General features: G+C 45.7%; 1 protein-coding gene across 1 annotated transcript; it reads left to right on the forward strand.

Moving 5' to 3' along the window:
* The first annotated feature begins 1523 nt into the window (after positions 1-1523).
* Positions 1524-11723, forward strand: LOC138357033 (uncharacterized). Its single transcript, XM_069313570.1, has 4 exons — positions 1524-1613; positions 7946-8081; positions 8849-8969; positions 10556-11723. Exons 1-4 carry the CDS (start codon positions 1524-1526, stop codon positions 11721-11723), a joined length of 1515 nt encoding a protein of 504 aa, XP_069169671.1.
* Positions 11724-12327: the final 604 nt, after the last annotated feature.

Here is a 12327-nt window from a genome sequence, read left to right on the forward strand (position 1 = left end):
CACATCGCCTGGCGCTCTGCTGCACTTTGCAGCGGACGGCCCGAAGGATCTGTAAATTGCGCTTACTTGGGCAGACTTTGTAGGCTACCAAGGCGTTTCTCTTCTCTTTGATGACAGATGTCATGTCTTCCGAGTGAGCCTCGAACCAGTCTGCCAACCTGCTGGTCTTCTTGCCAAAAGTGGAAATGGCAGCGTTGAACACAGCGTCTCTGAAGTGCTCCCATATTTTACAGGCGGTGACCCGGCCGGGCCAGGGAGATCCTCCTCGAGCACACGCAAAATCTTCCACCTTGTCCTGATTGCTGATCTTGGGGTGGTGTCGATGCGAGGTCTGCCTTCCTTTTTCGAGTGGTGAATCTTCTTTGTTTGCATCTTGACCCTGCTACATTACAAGGAGTGGTCAGTGTCACAGACAGCACTCTCGTAACTAAGCGTAATCTTGACTCAAGGTAGACTTGCACGCCTGGAAAGAATCAGTTCAAGCTGGTGCCAGTGCTTGGATCTGGGGTGTCTTCAAGAGACTCGGTGCTGAGGCTTTGTGCCGAAGAACGTGTTGGTGACACAGAGACCATGAAGGAAGCAGAGTTCTATGAGACATTGTCCGTTCTCATTCATCCTCCCTATGCCGAATTGACCCAGACAAGTGGGCCAAAAGTTGTGCTCGGCACCCACTCTGGCGTTGAAGACGCCGAGGATGAACAGTGGCTCCTTTACAGGGATTCTCGCTTTGACTCTGTTGAGGTCATTGTAAAATTTTTCCTTTGCCTCTGCAAAGAAGTCAGGGTTGGTGCGAATGCACTCATTACATTGACTGGTCCTGTTTGGGAGCTCAGTTGAGGAGACAGAATTCGTTCGGTTTCCCCCCATCGGTGGCATAATGTGTCCCAATAGTGCATTCCTGACGGCAAATTCCACACCATGTTCTCTGGTCTTATGTGGAGGTTTTCCTTCCCAGAAGAAAGAGAAGTCCCACTCTCTCTCACAGATTCTGATCCTGGCAGCCTGGTCTCTTGGAGAGCAACAATATCCATGTGCAGTTTGCACAGCTCCCTATCGATGATTGCTGTTTCATTGATTTTTTGCAGGTCGTCAGAGAAACCTGGTGTCAGTGTCCTGACGTTCCATGTGCCCAGCGTTAGGGCAGTTGATATTTTCTTTTTAGGTTTGGTATTGCTTGGTGCAAAGTTGTCGGGCCGCTTGTCAGTTTTCACCCTAAACCCCACGCATCCAGTAAGGTTAACGGACCGTGGCGAGACAACTCCTTATTGACTGGATTTTGCCCAGCTTGAGACGGGCGGTAGATGCCCAGTGGGGCGCGATGACCCCTCCCACCGTCGGAAGCAACCCCTGGCGTCACACTCTTCGCTAATCGAGCAGAAGACTTAAAACCGGTAGACTGTCACTTCCCGTGTTGGTTCGACGCTGTGAGGCGAAGCTGGAGTGTCCTCTCCAGGTCGCAAAGCCTGGATAGGTAGATATGGAGGAGAAGCTGTTACCCATGCAGCAGGTCCTCCCTCTCCACGATGCTGAAATTATCCAATGGAAAGGCAAATGCCAATACACATGCTTCCAGCACCTTCGCAGATTTCAAGGAGTTGCCATATCCAGGGGTGGTAATGAGGGACGAGCTCCCATTACCTATAAAACGTTCCTGTACGGTGTGTCTCAAATAGCCTCTGACAACCAAGTCCAGCTCCTGTCCTGCACGGGTGGCTTAGTGTTTAAGTCCGGCGGAACTGCTTTTACTGTCAGGAGAAGGGGCGAGGGCGTGCCTCTGGTGCCTTAAAACCAGCTGCTCCGGGTAGATGGGACTCGATAACCTGGAGAGGTAGCTCATCTTGGAGAAAGAAAACCCTGATTTTTAACCTCCGCTGCCATACCCCTCTTTTGGGAAGGCTTCAGGAGTCAACCTCGAGGAAAAATCCGGAGCTGGAGCCTCTAAGACAGTTTGTTGTCGACTTCGACCTCGTTCTGGCAGAATAAAGAATAAAGAAAACATAAAACCAATCCTTTAGTTTTCATCTGTTTCCTTAATTGACTTTATAAGAAAAATCAATTACTTATAGCGATATAAGATAAGTCCTTGCGTAGGCCTTTATAACGTTATATAGAACTAGCTAAATCGTGCTGTAACGTTAAATGGTCACCATTTGCAACGGTGCTAATTAGTCTTAGCCATTTACTATTATATTTTGCTAATGATCATATTTAACCACAGCCAGTAACAATGGGAGCAAGAAATTGGAACACCGAGCGAGAAGTTACTGTCAGACAATCATAACAAGGATAATTATATGAAAGAGCTGCCACCATCCTCACAATTAACTCTCTGACAATGGCTGACATATTCATGCCTGACTCGCGAGGAAGCTTTCAAGGACATGAATGAAACCAAGAGATTTAGAATACTTACTCTTGATAATTACCAGTGTGGCAATTATGAGTTATTAAACTCTGCAATTTGGTTTAGTTTTACTTTAGTTATCGTAGTTATTGTATGGCTTAAATAATGTCTGGTACTCGTTAAAGACCAAGAGAACTTCAGGTGATAAATGCTTACTTTACTGACAAAAAGGAAAGCACTGAAATAGGAAAAAAAAATTAACTAAGAATTTAGTGATAAACATCAATTATACCCTACTCTAAAATACCATACAACACAGAAACAGGCAACGGTGTTAAATTACCAGAGGTAAGATCTCAGGAAGCATCTACCATAATGATCTCTCCAACCGGCAGGTGGAACCGGTTAGTGTCAGAGAATTACCAGGAACGTTTTCCACCCAGAAACTTCCCCAAACGCACACTAAAGTTTTTCAAAGTGTCTCGCACAATCCTTGTTTTGATCTCCGCCCCAATGGCCCCCTCACCACGCACCTGGGCATCCCAATGGCCAAACATGGCACCTGGGCCTAACTGCTGGACATGGCCGAAGGACTTCGGGTAACCAGTGATCAATCCCCACGGGAACGCCTGGATGCTATGGTCCTTGTACAAGATTTGTCAAGATGTCAACTCCAGGCTAGGCCTGGATGACAGAGGTCATGGGAAACCAAAAGAGTACTTGGCTAATGGCCACTGAGCCATTATAAATGGCTCAGTTTCCCCAAACGTGGCGAGGGCATCACAGATATAGTACACGTTGACCCGGGCCTAACATATAAATGGGTCGCTTCCTGCCCGTTGTGACATGAGGCCCCTGGCAACTGTTCTCTCTTATCCACTCTTCCTTTCCTCTGAACACACACCCTTCTTTCATTTCCTCCCTCCACGAATACACATGCCTTTCCCCCACCTCCTTCCTCCCTGCATACATGCTCTTTTCCGTCTCCTCTCTTCCTGCTCAGTTATGTCCTTCCCTCATTATCTCTCCTCCTTATCTCTCAGATACTCCACTCCCCGTTTATTGTAATCAAAATGTTGCACACTGAATGCATATTTGTCATCGGAACACATCTTCAAAGTCAGAATCTATTTTTTTTATTAATACATGAGGTACATCTGCATTTGTGCAAGAGGATGATGATGAATTAACATAGAGGGTAGGGAAGGGAACTATGAGAAAGTGCCAAGCCATTACGACTATATAGCACTTGGAAGGGGCCAGGATAAGAATTTGGGATGGGACGGGGGTGAAGGAATGGTGCCCAACCACTTGGACGGTCGGGATTGAACGCCGAGTGGATTTGGACTAAGCCATCGGTGTAGACACAGTGCTCGTGAGAGCCACTATTAAGATAATGATAAGTCTACGGACTTGTAGCAGAACATTTAACATCCTCAGAGTTCCTGAAGGATCTTGAGGTTATCTTGAGATGATTTCGGGGCTTTAGTGTCCCCGCGGCCCGGTCCTCGACCTGGCCTCCACCCCCAGGAAGCAGCCCGTGACAGCTGACTAACAACCAGGTACCTATTTTACTGCTAGGTAACAGGGGCATAGGGTGAAAGAAACTCTGCCCATTGTTTCTCGCCGGCGTCCGGGATCGAACCCGGGACCACAGGATCACAAGTCCAGTGTGCTGTCCGCTCGGCCGACCGACTCCCGACCGAGGATTACCACTTGGGCTGTCTCCCACTACTTGGAGACATTCGGCCGATTCAAACCCCCCTCCCCCAAACCTCTGACACTTCCACTTGGAATAATATTAATACAGCAAAATGTAATGGTTGCTAGCACCAAGCATTTCGCCTCTGGCATTAGACAGACAGACGAACAGATATATTCCTCTTTTAAAGATAATGATTTATTGACAATAAGTTATTTAAACGGATGCTGGTTAAGTTAGTGCTTATTTATGTCTATCTCACGGGAATACAATGTTATATTAATTAAGGCCAGTGATGCCTGTGGCTGGACGTTCCGCTAGGTTGGAAGAAATAATTTTTCAGGTGCATTAATAATTTAATAATTAATAATTTCTGCAGATTATTTTTGTTTTCTTCTCCGGTTCACTGAGTACAACTGTTGACACTTAAAACTAGTGTCATCATCAAGTGGATATCTTTAACTGCATTTTCCTATGAGTAGATATGTGGTGGGGGCACTGAGCCAGTTATTTGGGTGATAACTGGAGCACAACAGTTACTGGAACGTGTCTAGCAAGGTACAGTCACTGGAACGTGTCCAGCAAGGTACAGTCACTGGAACGTGTCCAGCAAGGTACAGTCTGGGGAACGTGTCCAGCAAGGTACAGTCAGGGGAACTGGCTAGCAAGGTACAGTCAGGGGAACGTGTCCAGCAAGGTACAGTCAGGGGAACGTGTCCAGCAAGGTACAGTCAGGGGAACGTGTCCAGCAAGGTACAGTCAGGGGAACGTGGCTAGCAAGGTACAGTCTGGGGAACGTGTCCAGCAAGGTACAGTCTGGGGAACGTGTCCAGCAAGGTACAGTCTGGGGAACGTGGCTAGCAAGGTACAGTCAGGGGAACGTGTCCAGCAAGGTACAGTCTGGGGAACGTGTCCAGCAAGGTACAGTCACGGGAACGTGTCCAGCAAGGTACAGTCTGGGGAACGTGTCCAGCAAGGTACAGTCACGGGAACGTGTCCAGCAAGGTACAGTCAGGGGGAACGTGTCCAGCATGGTACACTCACGGGAACGTGTCCAGCAAGGTACAGTCTGGGGAACGTGTCCAGCATGGTACACTCACGGGAACGTGTCCAGCAAGGTACAGTCAATGGAACGTGGCTAGCAAGGTACAGTCAGGGGAACGTGTCCAGCAAGGTACAGTCTGGGGAACGTGTCCAGCAAGGTACAGTCAGGGGAACGTGTCCAGCAAGGTACAGTCAATGGAACGTGTCCAGCAAGGTACAGTCAATGGAACGTGTCCAGCAAGGTACAGTCTGGGGAACGTGTCCAGCAAGGTACAGTCACGGGAACGAGTCCAGCAAGGTACAGTCAGGGGAACGTGTCCAGCAAGGTACAGTCTGGGGAACGTGTCCAGCAAGGTACAGTCAAGGGAACGTGTCCAGCAAGGTACAGTCAGGGGAACGTGTCCAGCAAGGTACAGTCTGGGGAACGTGTCCAGCAAGGTACAGTCAGGGGGAACGTGTGCAGCAAGGTACAGTCAGGGGAACGTGTGCAGCAAGGTACAGTCAAGGGGTAACTGTCCAGCAAGGTACAGTCTGGGGGGGGGGGTAACTGGCCAGCATGATAACTACAGTGCCGCACCAGTGTAATTAACCTGAGTGCATCCACAGGTATCACAGCTGTCATCTATACAAGCTTCACTGAACCTTCATTGTTCGATTCATTGTTTCATGATGAGACATGAGACCCTGGTGGGTCGAGGCGTGGCTCTACAGGAGTGGGTACAGAGATACAGTAACGAGGAATACATCAGAAAATACAATGTATTCTGCTGCCCAGTAATATTATACTCCAGTGGGACCCGCTGTGTAGCAATGTTAAACTTTGCGACCCGAGACGATAACTTCAGGGATTATCTACTCTGAAGTGTCATACATTTAGGATACATTTTCCATGTCTCCTCCGTCCCTGTGCACATACCCGCCCTTCCCACGTCTTCACCCTCCCTGAACACACACACACCTGTCATCTCCTCCTTCTCTGTACACACATGCACATTCCCCATCTTCTCACTCCTCATGCAGACTCTCTCTTCCCCTCACGTCTCTAACACTTTCATGCATATAAACACACATACTCTTTCCCTCTCTCCACACTATCTACAAAAACACGCCCCAACTCCATCTCCTCCCTCACTGCCCACACATGCCTTTTTCCAGACTTAACAGCAGTATAAAAGTCAATAAAGAGTGAAGCATAACAATTGAAATCATTGCTATAAACACCTTTGAAAGTGTACAGATGCCGTACTTCAAGCAGCGACTTGGTTACGTTGGTTACAACATAAATTTATAGTAAAGTTAAGCACGAAAGTCTGACAAGAAAGCTAAATATGTTTTACTTTTGAAGTACAGAAACAAAAGAAATAAATATATCATATAAGATATAGTAACTTGTAGATAAAATTAAAAGAGTTTTAGTAATGGGTTAAGATTATCTCTCCTTCCATTTCTTTATCATCTTGCCAGTTCTATATCCTAATATTATATACCTGCAACATTCTACTCCAACTATATATCCTCCTAATTCTTCTTTCTCCCTCTCTTTATCAAGCTGCTAGTTTTCCTTCATTTCATTACTCTCCATTCCCATCCTGTCATTATTCCTCATCTAAGTATACACAGGCCCTGCCATCTTCACGGATTCATCATCTTTTCTTTCTCCATTTCCTGCGTCATGAACTAAGGATTTCTCAGCCAAATGGAACTAAACTTGGACAATACTAACTCCGTATTTGCGTTTTCTGCTTCTACTGAGAGAAGCAGCGCCATCTCCTTCACTTGCACTGTGCTGAAGGTTGAGACTATCAAGCGGGGAGGAATATGACCATCTGCATCATGTATAACAGACTCTGACTGCTATATCTTCAACATGCTCTGACTGCTACTAAAGTTCAACCGGATTAAATGTAATGTAATGAAACTAGGCGGAGGAAACAGGAGGCCAGATACAGGATACCGAATGGGAGATGAAGTACTTCATGAAAAGGTCAGAGAGTGAGATCTAAATGTTGATATCACACTAAACCTGTCTCCTGATGCCCATATAAAAAGAATTACATCTGCGGTATACACGAGGCTGGCTAACATCAGAACTGCCTTCAGGAACCTGTGTAAGGAATCATTCAGAACCTTGTATACCACATATGTAAGACCAATCCTGGAGTATGCGGCACCAGCATGGAGCCCGTACCTTCTCAAGCATAAGAAGCTGGAAAAAGTTCAGAGGAATGCCACTATGTTAGTCCTAGAACTAAAAGGCATGAGTCACGAGGAAAGGCTGCGAGAAATGCACCTCACGACTCTGGAAGACAGAAGAGTAAGGGGAGACATGGTCACTACTTACAAAATAATCAGAAGAATTGACAGGGTAGATAAAGAAAAACTGTTTAAAACGGGTGGAACGCGAACAAGGGGACACAGATGGAAACTGAGTAACCAAATGAGCCACAGGGACGTTAGAAAGATCCTTTTCAGTGTCAGAGTAGTTAACAGATGGAATGCATTAGGCAGTGATGCGGTGGAGACAGACTCCATACACAGCTTCAAATGTAGATATGATAGAGCCCAGTAGGCTCAGGAATCTGTACACCAGTTGATTGACGGTTGAGAGGCGGGACCAAAGAGCCAGAGCTCAACCCCCGCAAGCACAACTAGGTGATTACAACTAGGTGAGTACAACTAGGTGAGTACTGCTATATCTTCAACAGGCTCTGACTGCTATATCTTCAACAGGCTCTGACTGCTATATCTTCAACAGGCTCTGACTGCTATATCTTCAACAGGCTCTGACTGCTATATCTTCAACAGGCTCTGACTGCTATATCTTCAACAGGCTCTGACTGCTATATCTTCAACAGGCTCTGACTGCTATATCTTCAACAGGCTCTGACTTCAACATTATATTCCTTAAAATTATCTTACTGGTTCATATTCAGCTTCCACAGTTAATTCTTATATGTAAATCACTAAGCAAAGAAGACACTCCATATCAAGGTAAAACATTTTCTTCTGGTCGTCTTAGCAATGCTACTGCTGTATCTGTACTGTTTTGGAGATGTTTTTTTTAATCAGATAAGAATACACGCTATGATATTCAGATTGTATAAACATGGCACGAGGGGCCACTAGAGTGTGTGGGAGGTGTGGCCTCTGGGGTTGACAGTGTCACACTAGGTGGAGCCACACCCCGAGTGTGGCGTTCTATCCAGCACGCGAAATTGCCTTCGTAAGACTAATGATAAAGTATGATCGAGGGGAAGGATTTTAGATATATTACAATTATTAACTCTGAGTGTTATGGTCGCTGGTGAAACTACGATATTACAAGCTTTTTTTTTGGTAAGATGAAGAGTTTTTAGACCATTGTATCTGAATTTCTTCATGAACAAAATAATTTTATATTCCATAATGTAAAAAGTTAAAGTATTTCTTTGGTATTATACAAAATTATGAGTTTTTAATCAAGCGTGGAGCTTTCGAGGTTTCCTATATAATAGAAAACACCTTCAGACATAATGAATTTAGTGTAAAGATAGGCCTAATAGGCCGCTGCAATTTAACTCTAAGCACAAAAATTGGTTGACATATATGAAAAGTTAGTTTCACATTGTAGAAGTACACCAAATGAAACTATTAAATAGTATTTACCTATGTATTAGCCTATGTTGATGAGATTCTAGTCATCGTTATGCTCAGGGGGAAGCCTATATGGTTACTACCACTATTGCTTATTTTTTAAATTAATAAAACTCTTTTTGAAGCAATAAGTGAAAATTTGTCATCATTTGAGTTATTGTGGGGTTCAAGACTTCTGGCATCCCATGAGAAGATAACAGAAGAAGCTCAATACATTGCTGGCAAACTTGACAACAGTGAAGCGAGGCATCAAACTCACAATCCAAAATAGTGTCCGGCAACACATCCCGTAAACGCGCTTTGCAAAAGCGATTTGCACTTCAGAGCTTTGCAAAAAGCAAAGCTTTAAAGTGTACAAGTGTTGTTGATCCGAGAAGTTCGACGTCGATGCAGTTTAGGACTCTGCTACTTTCTTCGTTCAGTTTATAGTTACGTTTGTGATTTAACATTTTAATTCTACAGGGTTTAAATTAATATTTGTTACACTCTACTGATAAATTTAAGCAAATCAACCCATGAAGTTCTTACAAATTGGTGGACGACGCCAGCTAAACACAGGATCAGACCGTCGTATCAGACTTAAACTCGCCGTATAATAATAATAATATTAATAATAATAATAATAATAATAATAATTAGTAATCGTAATGTCTTCTCACAGACATAATAACATTTGTGTTCCTCACGTGTGCCCCAAAAAGAATGAGGTGATTTGATAAAATGCTATGCCCAAGATTACCATCCGAGTGCCGGCGGGAAAGTGATTCAAATAGCTTCGGCTATCACTTCCTTATGTCCGGTCGTGATGGTCAAGCGGATTAAGGCGTCCTGTAGTTACCAGTTGCGTTGCTCCATGGAGTATTGGTTCGAGTCACTAATATATATATATATATATATATATATATATATATATATATATAATATATATATATATATATATATATATATATATATATATATATATATATATATATATATATATATAATATAATATGTTACAAGCACAATGTGTGTTTAGTGGGGACTATTTAAACAATTCTGTACCGCTCTGCCACCTCGATCATTAAAAAAATAACGACCATGGAATATCTACCAGTCGTGTATTGTGGCGGTGTATAGTAGCAATGACAGTTCATAATTTTAAATAAAAAACATTCTCATATTCTCTATTATAGCAGCTAATCAACCAACATTTGCTGGTTATCAGAATCAAAACACAAATATGACAAATATAGATATCTTTTTAACATTTATTTTTGTTGGCTAAGTATTAATAGAACAATCACTACAAATAGCCCAATCAATGTAGATAGTTTTATTCAGCGCCACACCTACAGAAACTATATGTCTTGAAAAAACATATATATATTCTAAAAGTTTTAATCGTTATATCCATTTTGATTGACGCAAACATTTAATTTCCGTTGCAAACTCGTAATTACAAACACAGTATCGTTCTCTCAGCTCTCTTATAGCAGCACACACACTAGGGCGCTGGTGGCTGAGTGGACAGCACACTGGGTACGTAGTCCTGTGGTCCAGGGTTCGATTCCCGGCGCCGGCAGAAACAAAACTGGGCATATGGGCAGAATTTCTTTCACCCAGATGCCCTTGTTACCTAGCAGTAAATAAGTTCCTGGGCGTTAGACAGCTGTTACGGGCTGCTTCCTGGGTGTGTCAGTGTGTGAAAAAAATAGTTAGTAGCAGTTAGTAACAGTTGAGTGATTGACAGTTGAGAGGCGGGCCGAAAGAGCAGAGCTCAACACCCCGCAAGCTCAACTAGGTGAATACATATTACCTTCGGCATAATCAACTCAATATGTTCCTACTAGGCTTTCCGGAAGCCCCCAGACGGGAGTCCCTCAGGCTTTCCGGAAGCCCCCAGACGGGAGTCCCTCAGGCTTTCCGGAAGCCCCCAGACGGGAGTCCCTCAGGCTTTCCGGAAGCCCCCAGACGGGAGTCCCTCAGGCTTTCCGGAAGCCCCCAGACGGGAGTCCCTCAGGCTTTCCGGAAGCCCCCAGACGGGAGTCCCTCAGGCTTTCCGGAAGCCCCCAGACGGGAGTCCCTCAGGCTTTCCGGAAGCCCCCAGACGGGAGTTCCTCAGGCTTTCCGGAAGCCCCCAGACGGGAGTCCCTCAGACTTTCCGGAAGCCCCCAGACGGGAGTCCCTCAGTCTTTCCGGAAGCCCCCAGACGGGAGTCCCTCAGTCTTTCCGGAAGCCCCCAGACGGGAGTCCCTCAGTCTTTCCGGAAGCCCCCAGACGGGAGTCCCTCAGTCTTTCCGGAAGCCCCCAGACGGGAGTCCCTCAGTCTTTCCGGAAGCCCCCAGACGGGAGTCCCTCAGTCTTTCCGGAAGCCCCCAGACGGGAGTCCCTCAGTCTTTCCGGAAGACCCCAGACGGGAGTCCCTCAGTCTTTCCGGAAGCCCCCAGACGGGAGTTCCTCAGTCTTTCCGGAAGCCCCAAGACGGGAGTCCCCCCAGTCTTTCCGGAAGCCCCCAGACGGGAGTTCCTCAGTCTTTCCGGAAGCTCCCAGACGGTTGTCCCTCAGTCTTTCCGGAAGCCCCCAGACGGGAGTCCCTCAGTCTTTCCGGAAGCCCCCAGACGGGAGTCCCTCAGTCTTTCCGGAAGCCCCCAGACGGGAGTCCCTCAGTCTTTCCGGAAGCCCCCAGACGGGCGTCCCCCATACTTTCCGGAAGCCCCCAGACGGGAGTCCCTCAGTCTTTCCGGAAGCCCCCAGACGGGAGTCAATCAGTCTTTCCGGAAGCCCCCAGACGGGAGTCCCCCAGTCTTTCCGGAAGCCCCCAGACGGGAGTCCACCGCCTCTCCGGAAGCCCCCAGACGGGAGTCCCCCCAGTCTTTCCGGAAGCCCCCAGGCGGGAGTCCCCCCCCCCCAGTCTTTCCGGAAGCCCCCAGACGGTTGTCCCCCAGTCTTTCAGAAGACCCCAGACTGACTCCAGACTTGTCGTCTCACTCCGGTTCTGCCTTGACTCGCGGTGTCTAAATTTACATTGATTTCCTGGGACTTGCGATCAAGAAACTTCGTTTCTTTGCTCCCTGTATAGTGTCTCTTGCAAGAAATTTGTACAGAATTTTAACTTTTATATGTATTGCAAAGTTAATATTTGAAAAGCTAAACGCATTATGTACTGAAAACCATTCATTTAGATTTTAATAATGGTTCAGGAACATTAGTTTATGGCGTTTCGTTACATTTAAATTGCCACTGAAATGTTGCTTTGCTTTTGCATACTTTAGCTATAGTTGTTAGTGTCCTTGCTAGAATAAAACAATTAATTATCGAAATCAGTCACAAAACAGGCAATCACTTCTTCGTGTATATATAAAACGAATAAATTCATTCAGTGAATTGTATAAAACTTGCATAAAAGGTGATTGTATGAATTCATACAGTGGACTGAACTCTTCAGAGAGAAGAGTTCAATCCTCTGAATGTCACTATTAAGAGAATACGTCTTTACGCATTACTCCTGCGCCCTAATCAGCGATGATAGAGCGTTTATCAGTCCTCGTGGTGAAGTGGTAACACACTCGCCTGGCGTTTCGCGAGTGCTTTGGCCTGGGTTCGTATCCAGGCCGGGGAGGAT

The sequence above is a fragment of the Procambarus clarkii genome, chromosome 75 (genome assembly GCF_040958095.1).
Source record: "Procambarus clarkii isolate CNS0578487 chromosome 75, FALCON_Pclarkii_2.0, whole genome shotgun sequence".
NCBI classification, from domain to species: Eukaryota; Metazoa; Arthropoda; class Malacostraca; order Decapoda; family Cambaridae; genus Procambarus; species Procambarus clarkii.

Coding starts and splice junctions, on each gene's coding strand:
- LOC138357033 (XM_069313570.1), top strand. CDS start 1,524: ATGCTGAAATTATCCAATGGAAAGGCAAATGCCAATACACATGCTTCC. Junction 1,614..7,945: donor AGTTGCCATATCCAGGGGTG/GTAATGAGGGAC, acceptor TATCTTCAACAG/GCTCTGACTGCTATATCTTC. Junction 8,970..10,555: donor CTTGACAACAGTGAAGCGAG/GCATCAAACTCA, acceptor TGTTCCTACTAG/GCTTTCCGGAAGCCCCCAGA.